Source organism: Plutella xylostella, chromosome 12 (assembly GCF_932276165.1).
Source record: "Plutella xylostella chromosome 12, ilPluXylo3.1, whole genome shotgun sequence".
Lineage (NCBI taxonomy): Eukaryota > Metazoa > Arthropoda > Insecta > Lepidoptera > Plutellidae > Plutella > Plutella xylostella.
Genome location: NC_063992.1, coordinates 3,524,121 through 3,549,020, shown reverse-complemented (window position 1 = coordinate 3,549,020; position 24,900 = coordinate 3,524,121). Strand labels below are relative to the sequence as shown.

At 36.8% G+C, this 24,900-nt stretch overlaps 2 protein-coding genes across 5 annotated transcripts in view; one reads left to right on the top strand and one right to left on the bottom strand.

Annotated features, from left to right (window-relative positions):
• The window catches only part of LOC105388463 (disks large 1 tumor suppressor protein), a 60,943-nt gene that overhangs the window by 723 nt on the left and 35,320 nt on the right, over window positions 1-24,900 (top strand). For all 4 annotated transcript variants that reach the window (XM_048624785.1, XM_048624786.1, XM_048624784.1 and 1 more), the window contains exon 2: window positions 618-749. In XM_048624785.1, coding sequence (XP_048480742.1) covers window positions 618-749 — 132 coding nt within the window. The remainder of the gene's footprint in view (window positions 1-617; window positions 750-24,900) is intronic.
• On the bottom strand, window positions 6,597-10,421 carry LOC119693923 (odorant receptor 4-like). The gene is made up of 9 exons (XM_048624790.1): window positions 10,215-10,421; window positions 9,871-10,000; window positions 9,269-9,461; window positions 8,634-8,809; window positions 8,080-8,143; window positions 7,810-7,909; window positions 7,575-7,676; window positions 7,088-7,243; window positions 6,597-6,825 (listed from the first exon to the last, which is right to left on the bottom strand). The coding sequence occupies exons 1-9, from the start codon at window positions 10,389-10,391 to the stop codon at window positions 6,769-6,771; spliced, it is 1,155 nt and encodes a 384-aa protein (XP_048480747.1). The 5' UTR covers window positions 10,392-10,421; the 3' UTR covers window positions 6,597-6,768.

Sequence of the window (24,900 nt, the reverse complement as noted above, 5' to 3'; positions counted from 1 at the left end):
ACCTACCTACCACCTATCTTAATATGTAGAGTTTAGGTTTCAGCTATCTATCTATCTATCACCTATCTACCTATCAATCATTTAATTTAAAAATAAAAAGCATAATTATTTATACTTACTTCTTAAAGTTTACTTATAAAAAAACTTCTAAACTATTTTGGGTGAAGTTTGCTTTATCATTATTCCAATGCCTTCCTTCCGTTATCACCGAAAAACACCTGCGAGAGTGACACCCTATTCTTTAGCAGTTAGGGGTAACCAAAATATCTGCAGAAGTTAACTCCAAACTTATAATGGAGTGCATCCTCATCCTGAACAAAATTGGCGCTAACAATAGAGTGAGTGAAGAGGACGAAACGCCCATGCATATTCTCTGTGAATGTGAGGCCATCACATGAGAAACAGAATCTTGGGCGGCTACAAACCAGCCCCCATAGATGTCAGGTCTCTCCCTCCCGGTAAAATCATCAGGTTTATAAAAGGAGAGTGAGATTTGACTCGGCAAGGGGAGTCACAATAGATCTTTTAGGTCGCAGTGGCGAATGGGCACTGGTTGCCCTCCCCTTTTCTATTAGTAACTATAACTATAACCATAATATCTTTTATGGTATTTACAGAAGCCCACCGAGCCCTAGAACTGCTGGAAGACTACCACAGCAAGCTGGTGAAGCCGCAGGACCGGCAGCTGCGGCTCGCCATCGAGCGCGTCATACGGATCTTCAAGTCCAGGCTCTTCCAGGCGCTATTAGGTATGTTTATGTTAGCTTTTTTATAGCCATTTAGGGCCGGTTTTTTGTTTTTTTTGACTTTGGTGAAAAATCGAAAACAATAGTTATTTAAAACCAACAACTGCTGATGTCATTATATCGCGATTCGTCATAAATTCGCATGGTGGAACGCACAGGTCGATAAAGAACCCGTGTAGCGGCCGCAGCTTACGTATGTAGTTGCCATGGTTGACTACATGGTTATAGTTGACTACGGATCAAAAATTTGTTTAGCTATTGGATTAAAGTTCTTAATACTGGGGATCTGGGAGTTAAGGTAAAGTATAGTATATAATTATGTACTGTGATGCTATTGGGACCTCTTCTTCAGGTCAAGACTCGTAGAGTCGTTTGAATGTCTCCGGAAGAAGGTAGGTTGGTAGTTACTTAGTATAAAAGTAAAGTTATTCAAAGTTAACTTAGGTATTATTTCTATTAATAAACAGATCACACTTTATGTCGAGACAACCAAATTGAAGATGTATATCAATGCCACTAGGTACCTAACTACTTAAGTATAAAGTACATTTGTATAAAAGTAAGTTGTAAATCTTGTAAGTAAAGGCCGTGCAATAATTCTAGGCCAATTGCCTACTTAGGAGTACCTTTTGTGTTGGTGTCTTACCTACGTATAAATCAAATTACAACACGAATTGTTGTTATTAGGATTCATTAGCATCTGAATAGATCAGAAAAAGTCCGATCAACTAAAGCAACAGACACACTCTTGGTGCCTTATTAACTTATCGTACCTTTCTAGATACTTATACATATACCTACCGATATTCTCATATTCTCCCTTAAGTTTGTATAAATCATGTCACTTATAAATCGCACTCGCTGGCTATACCTGGCACTATTGAATATAAGTTTAAGTTTATTTATTTATTTATTTATTTATTTAAATCCAACAGCGTTACAAGTTTTTATAAATATGTTTATAGCTAATTATAATAAGGCCACTAATAGGATTTAAATTTTAAACTGTAGTATACATTTAGGTCAGATACAGCTGTTTCTTTTAACACAAAATAAAAAATACAAACAAAAATAAAATAAAAAATAAGTGCAGACTCAAGCACAAGCATCAGCATACCATCAGCTTAGCACCCCGTCACAATTATATCACAACTTACGTCATAAACAGAAGCTGATTACTATAAATTAATAGGTGAATAGTTCACATTGTAACAAGGCACACCATAAGCTATTGCCAAAGACCGCACATAATTATTCAAACTGAAAATTTAAGTTAAATTAAGATTAAGATGAGCAAAGTAATCGAAAAGATTTATTAAGCATGTACGTAATTGTACATAACTGTATGTTAAATTAATAATTAATAAGCGAACCAATATCATGATAGGTACATATTAAACATAGGTAACTTAGAGCTTATTTGTTATAGAAGTAGGTGTAAAACTATTGAGATAAGAATAATAAAGCGATTGTTTGGCGTAATCAAAAAATAAAGCAATTTGATGTGGGTTATACAATTATTCATAAATATATCTATACATAAATATGAAGTACATATATGTAGAAATACATAAATACTTCTACATATATACACAATAATAATTGTAATAGGACATCTCAGCTCCGACAAAATTCTCACATATACTCATCTTCCTCAGCAAGCAATTTAATTATTAGACTTTTGAAAGTAGTTTTGGAACAGTTGAAAATGTCTATATTAGCAAACAGTTTGTTGTACGTTCGAGTTAACCTAGTCAGCACGGAGTTGGCCGCGTAGTTAGTGGAGCAAGACGGGACCTGAAACAGAGGCGTGTGTCGGGTGCGGCGGCGCGGCGTGCAGTATGCCACACGACGCACCAGGTCGGGGCTGTCCACCACGTTGCGAACTATGTCATACAGCAGACTCATGTCGAGAACTGTACGTCGTTGATTTAGAGTTAGTAGCCCATTTTGTCTACATCCGTCGTTGTAAGATTTTACAGATTTCCTGAAGCGGTAATTTAAATGATTAACAAAGACCCGTTGAATGTGCTCAAGTCTGTTTTTATAGATTATGTACTGGGGTGACCAAACGGGGCACGCATATTCAAGTAAGCTTCGCACATACGCGTAATATACTATTTTAATAGTGTGAGGATTACTGAACGGTTGGCATGTACGCAGTACGAAGCCCAGATTTATGAAAGCCTTAACAGCGATAGCGTCGATGTGCTGATCAAACAGTAGTTTACTGTCAAGCAAAACACCCAGGTCTCTTACAACATCATCTACTAGGTACTTACTTATTATTATTTTAATAACTTGCAAACCCACAAGTAACCTATCCACCACCCGCACAGCCCGTCAGCAATAGGTAAGCTGTCGAACCATCGAAGCACATGGCTAAAGAATGGCGCTATAAATACACCATTACCTATTTATAAATAAACATCAAGTGCGCAGGCGCCGCCGTCGTGACGTCACGAGCGCTCTTGAGCACGGACTTGACCACACCGGGCCATTGTCAGCTAAAATTAAATAGTGTTCTCCACCTTCATCTAGATTAACAATTAATTAATTGGGCTGTACGTATCGTGCGTAAGAGACGCTTTCTCGTCACTAATGGCGTCGGTCTAGGAAGATTCGAATCTATAAGGAAGATCTCATTGCAAACGACCATAGTCTAACTATAAAAAGCTTCAGTTTTTTTGCAGTACCTAGTTGGTATAGAAGCAAAGACTTACTTTAATTAATTTCGAGATATAGAGGAACTAGAATTACCTAAAATAATAACAATATAGAAAAATAACGTTGTAGTGGTTAACTTAGTTTTGTGACCCCCTTCGGCTAGCAAAAAAATTCAACACCCTGTGTACCTAAGTATCAAGTCTATCTTGCGTTACATGTGCGGCGTGATCTAGTAACCCATATAATACGACATGACGAGTTTTACTCTGCGATCACACTAGACTATTTATGGCCCTGTCGTCTATAAACATAACATTTAATCTCCATAAAACAATACCGAATGCTGACATATTGTAGGTAGGGAGTTTTCGTGGAATCCTTTATCAAAACCTGTAACCTGCCAGATACACAATGGCGTAGATAAGGTTACTTTTGGCCGAAACACTGTCTAGCTTTACCAATATCCACCGATCTCCCTCATCCATTTCGCTGAAAAACAAAAGAGGGCCTACATATTAATTCAACCCGTCCATATAGGAGCCACTTACCTACTTGAACGGCCAAGATACGTTGGTTGCTATCCGTCCCTACATTGGATTAACCTTGCTCCGTACTCAACGTAGGTATAGTACCTGATTGCAGTTGGTACTATGTATTAGAGATGCCACGAATATTCGGCAACTATTCGGTATTCGGCCTATTCGGCCAGTTTTTTCAGTATTCGGTATTCGGCCGAATAGTAAGTAGTATTCGGCCGAATACCGAATACTTAAAAAAGTTGCAAATATCTTACAAAAGGGAATTAAAAACTATTTAATCGAAACATTTAACTATCAAACAATCATTAATTGCGAAAACCTGAATACAACATCAGTATTTTTAATATTTAAAATTAATTAAACGCAAATTGTGATGAATATAGACAAGTTTTGCGGCATTTGTTCATTAAAGAGACAATTGCGCTTTTTTTCATAAAATATACAATACCTACTACTGAGGCACAGGTATTTTTTAACAAAATATATAAGGTTTGGCTACTGATTCGAGTTGGTTGGCCACCAGTTGTACGGATCTGCCGTAAGTTTAAGAAGATCACTCTTTAAATAAAACTTCAACTTATTGAATTATACTGGATCACCTGCCGAATATTCGGTGGCCGAATATTCGGTATTCGGCTGAGAGCGCCGGCCGAATATTCGGTATTCGGTATTCGGCCAAATCACTATTCGTGGCAACACTACTATGTATTATGTATCGGAGTATGTGACTGAGGTCATGAGTGCAGGCTGGTGGATCAAATTTGAACTAATGTAAGTATTTGATTTGGTCCCCATTTAAGAGCTAGGAACGGAAAAGGCATTGTTAAAATCTTTACGAAAGCCCTAAGCTTATTAAGTATACTCAGAGGAAATTTTAATTAAATAAGAATATAAGTACCTAATGTGTATTAAACTCAATTGAGCGGTAATGTGGTGTTCTTAATTATGTCGTATCGTGATGCTTTTAACGTGGAGCTCATTCAATCATAGCAGGGTTCATGTTCATTCAATCATAATATTCATAACCCCAAGGTGTAATAAATGCAGTTATACATATACCTAGCTTACTCGTATAAAACTTATTATAAGTATCTATTTTTACTTATCTATTCTATACGAGCTTTACCCGCGAGTTGTTACAGCGCAGTGGTAAGCGAGAGTCCATTTTTATTCCGAGTTGGAGATAGATACTAGAATATCATAGCAGACCTACGTCAGTGATAATCCCACCTCTTTGATATTTACAAACATTTACAAGCACCTACAGTTATACACTGGTTAGTTCCGTAAACTTTAGCAGCTATTCACTGTGAAATTTATCAGTGCAACCGCCTGCAGCCGAAATTAAAAAGTTGTGAAAGTTATGAAATAAACTTAACCACATACTACCTACTAGGCAGTAAGCAGCTACTTCATGAAGTCACAGTGCATGCGCGCTAACAAGCCTGACAAACCTTTGCTTCCCAGTTCCCACTTGCCACCTACTTACTAAGTACTTCTATGTAAGTAAGTAGGTACATGGCAGTGAGGGTGTCAATACATAGGAGCACATACACTGGATGCGTCCACCCGGCACCCGCGGTCTCTGTGACCCAGATGCGGAGATACGGGTCAGCGGCTCCGACGGCCGACACCGACGTAGAACAACAGGCAAACACTATTCGATATCCAACGTTCGTCAACTGTGAACTTGATTGATTTACGTCCGCATTCTAGTGCGCGAACTGAGAGTATATCGCCCTTTGTGACACCCACAGGAGCTTATCTAGTAGTAGATACGGCTTAGTTCGGTAACATGCCGCTTGCGACCTCCTTTTAAACTGCTGGACTGCAGTCTTTTTTTCTGGCTCGATAGAGGCGTTTTATACGGTTCGGAAATGGAACATGGAAAGAGATTTTTGAATTGTAAAGAGTTTAGAATTTAAAGTAGCTAGTTAGGTAAGTCAGCATATAAGAGTTAATTATTATGAAGACTACATAATAATAGATCAATCTAGGGAGAATATACGTTAGACCAGCATTGAGGAGACTCTGTAAATAAAGCAACAACAGTCGTGAAAGTGAAAAGAGCCTTTAGACCCTTTGTTCATGAAACCTGAAACTATATATCTGTCCTGCGAAGCCCAGTGTCGCAGTGGCTATTTTTAGACAGCGTTTAAATCAGGTTCCGGTCCTTTTATTGGTAACCTTTATCTACGTGGTAACTATTGAATGATATCGTCGCTTTGCACTTCAAAAATTATCTCATAATTTCTCTTAAAATAACTTAAGAGTACTTTCCATTGTTACTTAGGATTTCACGCTCTTTCATTAAGTGAAAAGCCTGAAAGATACTTTTGTTATTTACATAATTGCTTTTCGCAGTATAGCGACGATAATTTATACAATACATGAATGGATTTTAAAATATAAACCGTAGATCATAATAAAGAGTAATTAGTAGTAGCCTCGCATATTCGATTGAGTAATTTTCCGGTGCTATCTCACATACCTAATGGTACAGGGATGACCGTAAACTATTAATATATTGGGATATATTCATAGTTTATTTACATATTTGGATTCATGGATCATGGAACGATTGGTGCTATATTGAGGTACCTAGTATTTTAAATTAAACAAGTAAACGATAGAGTATGAAATTCATTGCATTCTATTTATAATAAAGTGGGCTATAGATAGTTGGAAGGCTGCATAATAGCATAGGGAGGCAAATTTTTATCCCGTAATGTTCACAGGAAAACTTGAAGCCAAAGTTAAAGTCGCTAGCAAAAGCAAAAAAAAACAAAATTAATCAAATTATATCGATAATCCTTTCATTCAGCTCCATTATTGTTCAGTACTGCGAAGTATGAATACGACGATTTCAGAATCTGGAAAAATAATAGTTTTTCAAGCAAGTAATAAAGAATATTGTTTTTACTAAAGCACCTAACTGTCAGTTTTACACTTGTTAACAGGAGTACAACTTAAATGAAGTACGTAGATTTACCTTAGTGAGAAACTGGTCTAAGGACCATCATCATCATCACATAATCACGATCCTTCTTGGTCTCCTTCCAATAAAGAAATGGTTTTGGCTAAATGGCCTAGTCCACCACGCTGGCCTATTGCGGGTTGATAGTCCTCACTTACCACAACGAAAGTCTCCAAAGACAAGTTGAACTGCTTCCCGGCAGTGATCGACAGGGGGCGCTGGGCTCGCAGCATCAGCAGCATCAGGGAGCGCTGTGTCTTCAGCGAGGTCTGCTGCCAACTGCTCGCGTATACTGCCTCGGCCACTTGCTGACTCTGAATAAGAAGCGCACAATATTATTTAAACAGTGTAAGAGTCCGACTATGGTATTATTTGATAGTATTGTTTTCTTTAATTGGTACCCCTCATAGAACAACGCGGACTTGGATGGGTAGCTCTAAAATGAATGATGATGAATAAGACGCACCACGTCAATACACGTATGAAATTAAAAATATCAATTTGTTGCTTTAATCAACTCTTTTTGGTATTGGCACTTGTTTCTATTGCAAAGTTAGCGATGTCGGAGTCTAGCTGGATGTTTTGATGACGTACCTATTTGTTGCTTTTGTTTATTTAATTCATGCATATAATTATCTGAGTTACCTTGTTGATTAATACGTCTCCGAAGTAACAGTACACCAGTAACTCAATCAATATGGTTAACAGGTAAAATACTAGGTTGATAATTTGCGTAGGCTCGTTAGTCTGAAAATGAATTAAATATTAGACCACACTAATTAAGAAGATAATTATATTAAATTTTACATCTACTAGAAGATATACAGGTGGACTAAGGTTTTTCATTAGAGTGGAACCTCATATAGGAAGAATAACTTACGATGGTCATTCTAAAAGCTGTCATGCACGCTATGATGCATGATGAAGCAAATTGGCAAAATACTGCAACACCAAAAATACTTTCTATCTCTTCCACAAATCTGAAAAAAAGATCCATGATAGTTGTATTGAAGTCCTTGTGTAAGCTCCGAAATTGAGAAAAATTGTTTCCCATGATGGAAAATTACGAAAAAGTTATAATTAATAAACTACTTATTGTATTTAGTTATAAATAATTAGGTTATGTAAATTGAAAATTTATTCGACATACCTTATGATTTTCTGATGGTACTTAAGGCAATGAACAGCCCTCTTATTACACTCGATGCTGTAACCTGAACATTATGAACAATATTTTCAGCGTCCACGGAATACTGTGACTTATAATTATTTTATTTCAGTCGGATCTGATTTATAACAAAGCGTTATGAAAGACAACCGTGCTGGGTTATTGATGTAGCTCAGCAAGCTCAATGTGAGCGGCCATATCTGCCGAAAAACTGATCGACCGAAGCAAACCTAATTAATCAGCAGGGTTGTCTTTCAGCTATTCAGCTCGTTGGGCTTGGAATGTTGATTGCAACAGCAGAAAGAGGTCTGGTAAAGTCTTTATTCCTACGCAACCTTGCACTATCTAATCTGCGATTCACGTCATAATAATCATCATAATCGATCAGCCAACTTGGCTTTCAACCACTGTCATCTTGGATCATTGGTCCAGTGACTATACATATGATTGTATAGTCGTTGAGAAACTGTTGTACTTATCAGATGGCGTCAACTGGATTGTACCTGGACAACTATAATTAATTTATATTCCCTTACCGAGACTCTCGGCAGGATCCTCACTACCGTCGCCGACGCGAGTGAGCTCATGACTCAGCAGGTCGAGCTGCGCCGACGCCAGCCCCGTCAGGCCTCCGATGAGGTTGTCCATGCCCGTGTTTCCGAACGCGTTCACGATTATGCTGAATAGCTGGTAGCCGTATACTGTGTAATACCTGGAATAATTGGGGTTTGTGGGATGTGTTTAAGATTATATACCTACTAACTAAGATAAAGGGCTAAATAGGTATGCATGTGCTTGCCAAAACTAAAAATATATTCTAAAGTTACATTCAATGAACTGAAGAAGGTTTTTAAAAGCTTTCTTCCCAAAACTTAAACTTTTGAAAGTAGTTGCGACTGAAAGATAGAGGTGCTCGAAAGAATAAAAGCTCTCAAAGGTGAAGTTATAGCCACTCCAATACAAAAAAGCTTATACACGAACGATAAAGGTATGTTATGAAATACCTACATGAAAGTTCGCAAAATATCATTTTGTAGTAGTGTTGTGTGTTTGTGTAGCTCTGCTGAGTTCTCAGTATAATATTGACACTGTGCTTATTTTTGTATGAGCTTCACATACAAGTGACAAAATAAAAACAGCGTTAGGATACGATTTTATAAATATCACTTACATAGGAGAGCTGGTACTGAAGGTCGGATAGGCCAGGGGCACATAAAAATCCGCCTGAAACATAGGAAATGCACCAAACATAGCCGCAGTCACAAATACCAGCGACGAATATGTGTTACAAACCAACGACGCCAGCTTCGTGGTTTTGTCCAAAATGACTCTCTTCTCTGACTCTTCGCGATTGAAGGCTGGACCTAAATACAAAGATAATCCAAGAAATATAAAATAAAGAAGTTCCCGCGAGCTTCGCTTCGCCTTAAAAAGTTTTGCCGTGGGAAAGGCTTATGTTCTTTCTCAGGGTATCTAGCTAGACCAATAATGTATACCAAATTTCATTCATATCCCTTCAGTAGTTTTGGCGTAAAAGAGTAACAGACAGACGCAGACAGACACAGTTACTTTCGCATTTATAATATAAGTTAAGATTAGGATAGGATTACGATTAGTTAGGATATAGTTAGGATTAGGATAAAAGCAATAAATACCTATTAATAATATGAACATTAAAGAGCGCCCAAGGGGGAGGGACCCTTAATTTTCTAGTTAGGTTAGGTACTGCCCCTTATATTTTTTTAGGTAAGGATATAATTATTATGTACTTACTTTCTAATGTATGCAGAAGGTGTTTAATCCTAGACTGTCGACCCCAAATCGTAACAATTTTAGCAAATTGCGCTAAATGTGTCAGCAACAAAAGACTCACTTGAGCTGTTTTCTCTATGTCTCCCAATACCTGACAAATAAATAATTAGGTAGATATACAGGGTGCTACAAAAAGGGTATAGTAAGCCCGACCGTAGGGGGCGACTAAAGAGTAAAGGTCATCAAATGTCAAAAGCTTCTTTAAATCTGATCTGAGGTTACCCCTCTCGGGGCTTACTATACTTATCACTTTTGCAGAAATTCATTGGTAGCTATGTAAATTCATTATCAAAATCGTTAAGTACCTCCAAAAGTCGCAGGATTTCTATCAAAACAATTCCAAAGAAACAAACACCTTGGTAGAGTACAGCATAAACGACGTATAAGATTTTATAATATTTATTCTTAATTTTATCCGGAAACCAAACACCGGTCAATACCATTCCAAGCATCACGAAACGAAAGCAGCTAGTATTTTTCATATTTTGATACTGTTAACCGTAAAACGCAGTCAGTATCATTGATATCCTGAATAACATTGAAACATAGCATTGAAGGTTCCTATAATTAACATGTAAGAAAAACCACAAAGGTAATTAATTGTCTTAGTTCTTACCTAATGAAAAAATTGTAGACGAGTAATTAAATTAATTAGTGCCTATACTTATATAAGTACTTACATATCTTGAAGTTTGATTGACAATTTGACAAGGACAGTTTTTCATAATTAACGGCTCAGTACCCAAGTACCTAGTTACCTTTAAAGGGTGTGAGTATGAATATAAAGCCACCTGGGAAAAAAGCTTAATCCCTTATTCCCTTTAAAATATCTCTACCCAAGCGTGAAGATTATGGCAAAAATATAACCTTCCAGAATTAGGTACGTACGGTGGCCTGCGCCTAAAAGTATACAGGCGGAGTTTTTAAAATAGCGATCTCAAGCTCACATGCTGTTCAAGCACATCCACATAAACACCACTGCTACACACATCACACACAACACGTCCCCGGATTTATAACAGATGTAGCTGGTCCCTTCATTGTCAGGGATCGCTATTTTAAAAACTCCGCCTGTATACTTTTAGGCGCAGACCACCGTACATTAGTTGTTGAGAGAGCTTCAGGCAGCGTGAAATAAATCTTTATTCAATCTACTCGTCGAAAACAATTAAAAGATAGCATATAATTAAACCCTTTTGGGCTTTATATATATACTATCTAAGGTGGTGGTAGGTAGGTAAATTATTTATTTGCGATCCGGATCAGGGTAGATACATAGCTACGACACTTTGCCAACTGAGGCTTTAAATAATCAGATTCCAACAAAAATACTAACTATTTTCCTGGAGACAAACTTTTAGGCCATAATTTAATTAAAGTTATACTTATTTTTCATAAGATTTTTATTTTAATCTCATCACATTATAGGTACTTACCTAATGTTTATAGTATATGAATCGCATCGCAGAAAATCCTATCGCACAATACTGTATATCACATATCGTTCGTTCTGTCACAGAATAATAACTAGTACCAGGTACAGAAGCCCATCTTCGCAATGGCCTGCAAAGAAATATGACTCCATCCCATAAGCAATAAGATCTAATTTAGATCGCGTTCCGGCCGCACACGTTTTTATCTACTTACCTACCAATTTATTTTTGAGGGAATATGCGCCTTATTTCACTGGACTACGGTGCATAATAAGTTATACGTGGTTATACGCATTGAAAAAGAAGCCACCTTAGGGTTGCCTCAGCACCACAGACAGCAACGGACTGACTTTGTAAAAAGAATGTCATGTTTTAAAACAAAATTAATTTGAATTTAGAATACAAAGCTATTCCAAACTTTTTTTCTATTGGAAATAACCAGTAAAAACAATAACAATTTCATAGTTAAGATATTTTGAAGTACATAAAATGTGTATGAATACCTAAAACATTTAATTTTGTGAAAACATGTTTTTTTTTCGTTATAATTTATATTATGGATATAATTTATATTATGATACAGAACGTGTTAGTTTCGTTAAGCACTAATCCCACTCAGCGCACATTTTATAATCGATTCATTAATGCATTTTGAAGGTAGTTGTGTCTGCAGTGGCGGATTAAGAGCATCGGAGGCCCTAAGCACAAAGCCTGTGTAGGCCCCTAATTTATAACAATTTGTTCCTTGACAAAGAGTGACAAAACAGTTCAATAGCTAAAACGTCCTATAACTTTTCTATAAAAAGGGATGGAAAACATTAAAATTTGCTTGCCTTAAAGGCCTACGACAAGCGCAAGTATCACCACAGTTACAACTACGCAGGTACGCTGAGCTATCACTCGGCACACTTAAGTATACGCAAGCTTAATTTTTAACCGACTTCGAAAAAAGGAGGAGGTTCTCAATTCGTCTGTACTGTACCTATGTTTTTTTTATGTATGTTCACCGATTACTCCGCCGTTTATGGACCGATTTTGAAAATTTTTTTTTGATGTATTGGGTTGAGCTCAGGGGTCGTCCCTTTTTTCAGAATTTTATTCTACTCCCAAGGGTGGGTAAAGAAGTAAAAACAGGGTATGAATTTCCATTTTGAGCACCTATTAACCGATTCTAATTAAATTTAGAACGTAAATATTGTTCTTAATACAAAAAAATATGATGGTGACCTTGAGCTGATCTGATGATGGAAACGGAAGGCAGTCAAGGGAACTCCTCAACGGTATATAGCAACTACCTCGTGTTTAAGGTTGAATGATTCGTATTGACTAGTAGGACATATTGGTATCATTTGCATCTTACTTTTGATTGACAATTATTATTGCAAATAAACTAAAAACAATAAAATAAAATAATAATTAAAAAAAAACCGACTTCATCAATCCACTATCAATCTTTTTTTGTTAATTATAATGTTTCCCAATGAGGAACTATTTCTTCTACTGGTATATTTTCAATGTTTGCAAACAACTAGAATTTTTTCACTAGAAAAAAGTCCAGTCGCCTGCTATACCCAAAAATCGGCGGCGTTAGCGCGGTATACAGTTTTACCACCTATTCGCCACCCACCCACACAGTATTCCATGTACCTACAGTACAAGCTGGCCTGTGCAGTTTAAACTGTGGTGATACTTACGCGTGTGGTAGGCCCTTTACCAACCACACGCACGGTATTCCGTGTTTAAGCCGACCTGCGCAGGCAAAACTGTGGTGATACTCACGCGTGTGATAGGCCCTTAAATCAGAGCAAATTCATTACATCGGTCATATTGTGGATGAATAAAATGTAGGTAACAAGGTAGGTATAAAATGAAACAGCACCAGAGGATGGGGGCCCCTGGAGGCCCGGGGCCCCAAGCACGTGCTTGTCGTGCTTATAGGTTAATCCGCCACTGTGTGTCTGTAAATTTAATACTTTAACGAAAACAAAATTGGAATAGACTTTGTTCAACGTGGAGAAAAAAAAGGGTTTGTAGTTCGGATTAATTTCATTTCAAATAAGGAACATAGAAGAAATCAATAAAATACTTAGGACGTCTTGCACAACAAAGTTAAATAAAATTAAATCTATGACCTCTTGCTCTGACATTATACTGTCAGAGCAAGAGACAAACTATTTAATTTTATTTAACTTTGTTGTGCAAGACGCCCTTAGATTAGTTTTACCTGTCAGCATCTTTTGGTAATCTAAAAAAAATTAAATTTGGATCACGATCCGTATTTAAGCAATTAAATACGGCACAGTATTTTTTTGCTGCTTTTTTTCTTTTTATGTCCATTTTTCTATTCATAATTTTTAATAAATACCTAAATACGACATTTATAAACTAGTACAAAATAGGAACAAATAGCGCGCGCGTGTATCGTCTTCCGCTTGCGGCAGCCGACTAGATTTGCCCCATCGATGGGGCAGGCGCCAGGCTGGCGCCTGCGCCGCCCATGCGCGGAGTGACACAGGCCTGGTTCTGTCTAATAATGCTAAGGCAATTTTTTTATACACCTATATAAATTTGGTGGTCTTAGACGGAGCGTACATAGCGCCCAAACTGGTGCCTAGATCAAATAATATTGTATTTTTCTCGCTAGTATGAGACGCTCCGCTACGCTGAAACATCCTGAAAGATCGTTCCACTTTACGTATCGATGTCCGTTTCCCTCGTCTCTCTTAGGTCTATTGTGCAATGCAAACGGTCTTGTTTCATGTTATGGACAACGTAATAAAATTTTTTTTAAGGAAGTACCAACAAGTAGTTATATATATATATATATATATATATATATATATATATATATATATATGTATATATATATATATATATATATATATATATATATATATATATATATATATATATATATATATATATATATATATATATGTATTATTATGTATTTATCTTCTATTTGCTGTTAAGAAACCTAACAGAAATAAAACAATAAATTTAATGCTATGGTATCGTGTATTTATTTATTCTTGTGTGACTTCTTTGGTATGATCGTTAAAATGTAAAGACTATTATATACCACTGAGTTGTACCTAGGTTCTTGTAATAGTTTAAGGTGATGAATTTTTCATGTGATGGTTGAGCACGGCGTAGTAGGAATACGACGATCGCAGAATCTGGAACAGCGACCGCGATGGGCCAATTGTTTGTTTGAATATTTTTTTTGGTGATAATTTAAATTGTACCCGTTTAAAACGCCAGTTTTAGTAATATTTAAACTATTCGCCCTACGACGATGTATGATGTGATGAGGATGACTCTTGATTACGAAGAAAACTAAAGAATAAGAATGCAGTCTTGGGAGCTGTTCTGGACAACTCTGGGTAACGCTGGGCAACTCTCTGATTCTAAAGCGATCTGGCCGTAATATAGATGCTATTGAGTGAATGAAACTTCCAAGTATCAAGAACCAGAGTAAATACAAGGTGTTGCAAAAAGGGTATACCGACAGTACAAACCGAAATTATTAATTCGCAAATTTTGACATTCTGCTCTAATTTCCGGGCTCTGATATAACATACTGCACACGTAGGTTTCAGCTTAGTATACCCTTTTTGCAGCCCTATATAACAGACTAGCTGTTCCCGCGCGCTTCGCTTCGCCCTAAATAGTTTTCCCGTGGGAATTCCGGGATAGAAAGTAGCCTATGTTCTTTCCCAGGGTCTAGACCATATGTATACCAAATTTCATTCAAATCCGTTCAGTAGTTTTGGCGTGAAAGAGTAACAGACAGACAGACAGACAGACAGACAGACACAGTTACTTTCGCATTTATAATATTAGTTAGGATTCCTTACCGCCACAAACGTGACCAAGGACAGGTGGAACCGTTTCCCAGCAGTAATGGACAGAGGGCGCTGCGCTCGCAGCATCAACAGAATCAGGGATCTTTGGGTCTTCACTGAAGTACGCTGCCAGTCGCTGGAGTATACTGCCTCGGCTACCTTTTGACTCTGAATGAAAAATGTATTTAAGTTATATCAGTTTTCAGGCTAGTCGGTACGGGGCGCACTCACATCGCTCAGTCTCAAGACTCTCAAAAGCGAGCGCGACGCAGATCTTTTGCGCCCCGTGCTAGCCCTTCTGAAGGTTATAATATTTAATATATTTTATAATTCTTTATCTAATTAACAATGCAGTCTCTCCAACTCTCTACGTAGGAATAAGGTCAGCAACTTAACACTCTGCATTCTTATCTGAACTTAACGTAATGTATATGAAGTGCCTATATAAGTACCTTGGAAATGATAACATGACCAAAGTAACAGTAAACCAGTAATTCCATCAAAATAGTTGCTAGATAAAACATCAGTCTAATAATTTGTGTTGTCTCGTTTGTCTGCAAATTAAAAATAGATGTTAGAGGTACATATACATCACGACCCATTACGTCCCCACTGCTGGGACACAGGTCTCCTCCCAATGATTGAAGGGTTTAGGCCTAGTCCACCACGCTGGCCCAGTGCTGGTTGGTGGACCGCTGGCCCAGTACGGGTTGGTGGAGGTAGGTACGGTGGCCTGCGCCTAAAAGTATACAGGCGGAGTTTTTTAAATATCGATCTCAAGCTCACATGCTGCTCAAGCACATCCACATAAACACCACTGCTTCACACATCACACACAACAGGTCCCCGGATTTATAACAGATGTAGCTGCTGGTCCCTTCGTCATCAGGGATCGCTGTTTTAAAAACTCCGCCTGTATACTTTTAGGCGCAGGCCAGCGTACATACAATCGTACATTATTATTATTACTAACTCGTAAAATTATCTACTTGACTGAAATTTTATCTTCAGTGGTTCAGGAAACTAGAAATGGTAACAATATCTAGGTCGTATGAACTTACACAAGCTATTTTGAAAGCGGTCATGCAAACAACCATGCACGCTAATGCGAACTGTAAGAATACTGGCACACTGAAGATGTTTTCTATCTCTTTTACAAATCTGAAAGAAATGCATAAATTACCAAAAAAATTGCACATCCAAGTGATCCAAGTCTCTGGTATCCAGGACTCTATCATACCACTGCAACATCCGGTCATCGTAAGTTTTAAATTATAAGTCTGTCTGTTTAATATTATTAAATTACCTTATGATCTTGTGATGATACTCAATACAATTTACAGCATACCTGTAACTGTAGTCAATGTTGTCGCCTGTAAATTAGTGTATTTAACAATTACTTAAAAGTTGCCGAAAGTAAGTAAGTAAAAAACTAGTTAGTACCTACTTATAAAAAAAATAGAGAATGTGATGGGTGTCGGGAGCATTGATGTACTCGTACATACATACACAGAAGGTAGAACAGAGGGGAGATGGCTTATTGACTCAAATTGCGATTATTATATTTTCAGCAACTTCATACCATTAATACCACCTATACCAGATCTAATCATCCATCTTAGTAAATCTGACTGATTTACTAAGATGGATGATTTCTTATTTAAGTAGAAGAACTCAAGCGGTTACTGTTAAGGGATACATATCATCTTTTGTACCAATTACTTCTGGGGTCCCACAGGGCTCACATTTGGGTCCCTTACTTTTTAACATTTTTATTAATGACGTTTTTAATATTTTTCAACATTCAAATGCTCTGTTATATGCTGATGATACTAAAATATTTATACAAATCAAAGATAAAAATGACTGTTCCCTCTTACAAAAAGACTTAAATAATCTTACCAAATATTGTGAAGTTAATAATCTTTTTCTAAATGTTGATAAATGTTACGTAATTAGTTTTACCCGTAAAAATAAACCGATTGAAAATATTTATACTCTATCCGATAAAACTTTAAAACGGGTAAATGAGGTACGGGATCTAGGGGTATATTTGGATAGTCAACTTTTATTTAGGGCTCATATAGACAGAATTGTAGCTAAGGCGTATAAAATGTTAGGTTTTGTCTTACGACAAGGATCCGAGTTCAAAAATGCTAGTACCTTTATTATATTATACAACGCTTTCGTGAGATCTCATCTTGAATACGCATCAACTACATGGAATCCTATTTATTCTGTTTATATTGATTCTATTGAACGCATACAGAATAAGTTCTTGAAAGTATTGAGATATCGACAGAGACAAAACAATAATTTTAAATATAATCCCGAAACTGTGAAGCCGCTGGTTGTACGCCGAGATATAAATGACTTCGTTTTTCTTTACAAAATAATTAATAACATATGTGACTCCCCTTATCTTTTAGGTCAAATTGGCTTTAAATGCAGACTTTTTAATTCCAGATCTAGCAGTTTGTTCCATATTGCCCAGTGCAGTACTAACTATGCTAAGAATCGCTTTATAGTCCGAGCTTGCTCTAGCTATAATCAAATGTATAATGATATTGACATTTTTCAGAAATCCTTATACAAGATAAAAAATGATATTACTCGTATACGAAAGTGAATTATTTTACTATCATCTACATCTATATCTGATTAATATACTCTTATAGGCATAACTTTTATAGGCATAAGTTTTACGTGGTAAGACACTCATTAGTTTAGTTTAATTTATATAGGTACGGTGAATAATACCTACTTCCTTTCTTACTTAAGACCAATTTATTTTTCATAGTGTAGTTTCTAGGTAATAATTGTATTACAATGAGCTCAAATAATAAGTACCTACTCTCATAAAATTCAACGATAATGGACATTGTATTTATGTTTATCTTTTTTAACTTATATAGGACTTACTGCTGAAATTGTTAGCGGATTGCGTTGTTTCGAAATGTATTCAAACATAAGTATTTTTGAAAACTTTACTGGTGTGTGTGTTAGATATAGATTTATATTTGTAAGTTTAAGAATATACACTGTATGTTTTCTCTTCTAATAAAAAAAAAAAAAAAAAAAAAAAAAAAAAAAAAAAAAAAAAATACCACCCCCACCCCCCATCTCGCCCAGCTCACAGCTCAGCAGGTCGAGCTGCGCAGACGCAAGCATGGTCAGGCCCCCCGCCAGGAAGTCTACGGCTGTATTGCCGAAGCCGTTGAGCACGATACTGGACAGCTGGTACACGTACATTACTGTGAACCTGTGGGGTTACCACCAACCAATATTAACAATTAATAAGCAGCTTCGATCGCCTAAAGAAAGAAAGAAACATTTTATTTGGCTCATGAGTCGGTAGATGGAAGAAGTGTGATTTGTCTAAATATAATATCATTTCGTATTGGTCAATTAAGACGTGATAGACCAATACGCAGAAGACACATTTTTGTTCCCCTTAGAAGTGACCTAGCACCGTAGCGTTAAAAAACTCTCATATCACTTGTATTCAAAATTAAAGTGTTAAGAATAAATGTAAAAGAGCGTTATAGAGTAGGTACTGTAACTCACTTATAACCACGAAAGATGAAACCTCTAGTAAAGCCTGCAAAACGGTGTCATTGAGTCTATTGGTCTATTAAATCCTCTGCTATCTTTCGTTCATAATGGTACTTTCGCAGATGGCTGCCATTTTGTTCTTCTTTCATGATTCGGTGTGTACCTAGGTACTCACATAATAGAAGACTGCTGAGAAACATACGGGTATCCCAAGGGTAGAGTTAATGTAGATGTGTTAGCTTTCAGCAGTGGGAACACTCCCCACATCGAGGCTGTAACTAGTACAATCAAAGAGTAAGTTTTGCTAACGAGATAAGCCAATTTAATGGTCCTATTCAAAATTATTTTCTTAGCCGATTCTTCACGGTTGAAAGCTGGGCCTGAAACGAAACAAACCCTTACCTATTTACATTATATAAACGCGATTAAACCCCATGGGATCGAAACCTAAAGATAGGTGCGACGACGAGCAAAGCGAGGAGGAGCGTGTTAGGTGCACATTTTCGTCAAAAGCAAAGCGGAGCGCAGCGAAGCGGAGGGGAGCGTTTCCTACATACAAGGAAACAATACAAGGCACCAGTTGCGCTAAGACGCCCCATCCAAGTTAAAGCCCGAATATTATTACTTTATATTATTACCTATGCCATAGCATTATTAGACTATTCAAGATTTGGCCATACCATTATTAGGCTAAACAATATTATGCGAAATAACTTTTTACTAAACGAGATTTATGCCATGCAATTTTCGGCGAAACGAGACTTGGACCAAACGTTACTATGCAATACGAGATTAGGCAAATAAATCTTATGCCAAAAAAGGTAGAACCGTTTGTGGCACTGTAACTGTTAGTTTCATACCTAAAAACCTAAAATAATCAGAACTTGAATATAGAATTCAGTGCTATGGTTGACTAAATTGTCATTGAATAAGACTTACTTCATGCCTACGTATGAATAGGTCTTATACTTCATTGGTACTTATACATACATTTACCTAAGGCCCTGTTTCACAATGTCTGGTTAGTGGCTACCTCTAAGATAAAATACATGCTGTCACTCTCTGTTATAATTTTTTTGACAGTGACAGCATGTATTTTATCTCACTGGTAGCCACTAACCAGACATTGTAAAACAGGGTCTTAGTGACAAACTAGGCCTTACCACAACGAAAGTCTCCAAAGACAAGTTGAACTGTTTCCCGGCGGTGATGGACAGGGGGCGCTGGGCTCGCAGCATCAGCAGCATCAGGGAGCGCTGCGTCTTCAGCGAGGTCTGCTGCCAACTGCTGGCGTATACTGCCTCGGCTACTTGCTGACTCTGAATAAAAAGCGCACAATATTATTTAACAATATTATTTAACAGTGTAAGAGACCGACAATGGTATTATTTGATAGTATTGTTTCATTTCATTGGTACCCCTCATAGAACAATGCGGACTCGGGTGGGTGAGCCCTAAATAAATGATGAAGAATAAGACGCACCACGTTAATAGGGAATGCAATCTCGTACGAGATTTCCACCTAGCGAGATCTCGCGAGACTCAAAACGCAGTCTCGCGAGATCTCGCATTGGGAGAATGTCAATAAAAACATTATGCAAATGCTTGTATTAGGAACTATATAGTAACTGACATGATTTGTAATTAAATAGTAACTTCGTTGTTAGTTATTAAAATAATGTAAGTTTCTTTTAAAAATCAACAGCAGAGTACTTATTATTTTGTCTCTAACTCTAATAACATTTGTTTATGTCTATACCTAATTATTATAAGTCTCTACTGTAGCTAATAAGTTCAAATTCATACAATATTGGTAACAAAATAATGATCTATATTAAGTATTGCTTTAGTTTCAATAATTAAGAGTAATACAACATTACTGTTTATAAATAAAAACAAAAATTTAAATTCTGAAGTTTGAAATAAATGTTGTGATATCGTATTAATCAAATACAATAAGTTTAAAGTAAAAGATGAAGTTATCAAGGTACGGAAAGGCCAGTTAGTTTGTCTGAAAATGGCTTGTCAAAAGACACATATTTTGCATGAAAAACACGTCGTCACGCTGCATTTCTCGATCTCGTTATCTCGCGAGATCTCGTACAAAATTTGACGAGATTCAATCTCGTAAAATATGGCCGAGATCTCGCGAGATCGAGATCTGGCTGGATGTTGTGACTTTTATTTATTTCAATCATACATATTGTATGGTAATTAAGATAAAATTATATGTAAGTTACCTTATTAATTAATACGTCTCCGAAGTAACAGTACACCAGTAATTCAATCAATATGGTTAACAGGTAAAATACTAGGTTGATAATTTGCGTAGGCTCGTTAGTCTGAAAATTAATTAAATATTAGCCAATACAATACTAACTAACTATAAGAAGATGCGTACAATTTTACAGCTACTGAAACGCACACACCAGGTGGCCTTAGGCATTTCAGTATAGTGGAACCTCACATAGGAAGAACTTACGATGGTCATTCTAAAAGCTGTCATGCACGCAATGATGCATGATGAAGCAAACTGGCAGAATACTGCAACGCCAAAAATACTTTCTATCTCTTCCACAAAACTGAAAAAAAACGTAACTTTGATGAGTATGATCCAAGAGAAGATTAACCTGAAATTTTTAAAAGTCATTGAGTAAAGTTCAAAATTGCGAAAATGTATTTCCCATTAATGGATAATTACAAAAAAATATACATAAAGTACCTAACAAAAGTATGTAGGTAGGTATAAATATCTACGGTAAATTGAATATTTATTCGACATGCTTACCTTATGATTTTCTGATGGTACTTAAGGCAATGAACAGCCCTCTTATTGCACTCGATGCTGTAACCTGAACATTATGAACAATATTTTCAGACTCCATAAATACCGTTTTATAGTCGTATTTTTTTACATATAGATATGAAAATGCTGGGTTTCTACTAATTACTGATAATGGTTCAGCAAGCTCAATAAGTAAACTGAAGTTTCAGTAGGTAGTCCATTCAGGAATCTAAATCCATTCGAAAAACTGATAACCGATGACAACGTGTTGCTCCATATCATCATCACAACTATCACAACCCATCACATCCCCATAGCTGGGGCACGGGTCTCCTACCAATGAAGGAATGGTTTTGGGCCTAGTCCTCCACACTGGCCTAGGGCGGGTTAATGAAGCCGCAACACAAGCAAGCTTGTGCTGACAGAGTAGCCACACAGTAGGGTGGGTAAGTGGGCAACCCGACGGTCAGATATTTTCACCCTGCACTTATCAGGTAGGCTTGAATAGCTAAACTTCCCTTACCAAGACTCTCGGCAGGATCCTCACTACCATCGCCGACACGAGTGAGCTCATGACTCAGCAGGTCGAGCTGCGCCGACGCCAGCCCCGTCAGGCCTCCGATGAGGTTGTCCATGCCCGTGTTTCCGAACGCGTTCACGATTATGCTGAATAGTTGGTAGCCGTATACTGTGTAATACCTGGAATTATTGGGGTTTGTGAGATGTGTTAAAGATATACAGAGTGTTGCAAAAAGGGTATACTAAGCCGAAACCTACATGTGCAGCATGGTATATCTAAGCCCAAAACTGAAATCAGAATTTCAAAATTTACGAAAAAGAAAAACATTCTCCATAGTGAAAAGACGGTAGGTTTCGGCTTAGTATATCCTTTTTGCAACACCCTGTACACCTAGTACCTACTAACTAAGATAAAGGGCTAAATAAGTATGCAAGTGCTTGCCAAAACTAAAAATGTATTCTAAAGTTACATTCAATGAACTGAAGAAGGTTTTTAAAAGCTTTCTTCCCAAAACTTAAACTTTTGAAACTAGTTGCGACTGAAAGATGGAGGTGCTCGAAAGAATAAAAGCTCTCAAAGGTAAAATTATAGCCACTCCAATACAAAAAGCTTAGACACGTATGGTAAAGGTAGTTAAAGTTATGTTATAACATACCTACATAAAAAGTTCGCAAAATATCATTTTGGAGTAGTGTTGTGTGTAGCTCCTCTGCTTAGTTTTGTATGAGCTTCACATACAAGTTGACAAAATAAAAACAGCGTTAGGATATTATGTTTATAAATATCACTTACATAGGAGAGCTGGTACTGAAGCTCGGATAGGCCAGGGGCACATAAAAATCCGCCTGAAACATAGGGAATGCACCAAACATAGCCGCAGTCACAAATACCAACGACGAATATGTGTTACAAACCAACGATGCCAGCTTCGTGGTTTTGTCCAAAATGTCTTTCTTCTCTGAATCTTCGCGGTTGAAGGCTGGACCTTAAATACAAAGATAATCCAAGAAATATAAAATATAAAAACAATAAATACTAAAAACCTTTTACTAATATGAACATTAAAGAGCGCCCAAGGGGGAGAGGCCCTTAATTTTCTAGTTACTGCCTCTTATATTTTTTTTAGGTAAGGATTTATTATTATGTAAGTACTTACTTTCCAATGTATGCAGAAGGTGTTTAATCCTAGACTGTCGACCCCAAATCGTAACAATTTTAGCAAATTGCGCTAAATGTGTCAGCAACAAAAGACTCACTTGAGCTGTTTTCTCTATGTCTCCCAATACCTGGCAAATAAATAATTAGGTAGATATACAGGGTGCTACAAAAAGGGTATAGTAAGCCCGACCGTAGGGGACGACTCAAGAGTAAAGGTCATCAAATGTCAAAAGCTTCTTTAAATCTGATCTGAGGTTACCCCTCTCGGGGCTTACTATACTTATCACTTTTGCAGAAATTCATTGGTATATGTAAATTCATTATCAAAATCGTTACCTCCAAAAGTCGCAGGATTTCTACCAAAACAATTCCAAAGAAACAAACACCTTGGTAGAGTACAGCATACACGACGTATAAGATTTTATAATATTTATTCTTAATTTTATCTGGAAACCAAACACCTGTCAATACCATTCCAAGCATCACAAAACGAAAGCAGCTAGTATTTTTCATATTTTGAATAATCGTAACACGCAGTCAGTATCATTGATATCCTGAATAACATTGAAACATAGCGAAGGTTCCTGTAATTAACATGTGAGAAAAACCACAAAGGTACTAAGGTAATTGTCTTAGTTCTTTCTTACTTAATGAAAAAATTGTAGACGAGTAATTAAGTAATTTAATTAGTGCCTATACTTACTTATAGGTACATTATCTTGAAGTTTGATTGACAACTTGACAGAGACAGTTTTTAATAATTAACGGCTCAGTGGCCTACCCAAGAAACAAGAAAACCTGCCTTTCTTTAACCTTTATAGGGTGTACCTAAGTATGAATATAAAGCCACCTGGGAAAAAAAGCTTATCCCTTCCCTTTACATGTACAACTCTAACTCTCTAACCGAACCAAGCGTGGAGATTATGGCAAAAAAAACTTCCAAAATGAGGTAGGTACATTAGTTGTTGAGAGCTTCAGGCAGCGTGAAATAAATCTTTATTCAATCTACCCGTTGAAAACAATTAAAAGTTAGCATATAATTAAACCCTTTTGAGCTTTATATACTACCTAAGGTGGTGGTAGGCTGGTAGGTAGGTAAATTATTTATTTGCGATCCGGATCAGGGCAGATACATAGCTACGACACTTTGCTAACTGAGGCCTAAATAACCAGTTTTCAACAAAAGTACTTACCTACCTATTTTCCTGGAGACAAACTTTTGGAACATAATTTAATTAAAAAGTTATGTACCTATATACCTATTTTGCATAAGATTTTTATTTTAATCTAATCACATTATACCTAATGTGTAGTATAAGAATCGTATCGCAAAATATTGTGTATACTGTATCACATATCGTTCGTTCTGTCTTAATGCTAAGGCAATTTTTTTATACACCTATATAAATTTGGTGGTCTTAGACGGAGCGTACATAGCGCCCAAACTGGTGCCTAGATCAAATAATATTGTATTTTTCTCGCTAGTTTGAGACGCTCCTCTACGCTGAAACATCCTGAAAGATCGTTCCACTTTCCGTATCGATGTCCGTTTCCCTCGTCTCTCTTAGGTCTATTGTGCAATGCAAACGGTCTTCTTTCATGTTATGGACAACGTTATAAATTTTTTTTTAAGGAAGTACCAACAAGTAGTTATATATGTATTTATCTTCTAGTTGCTGTTAAGAAACCTAA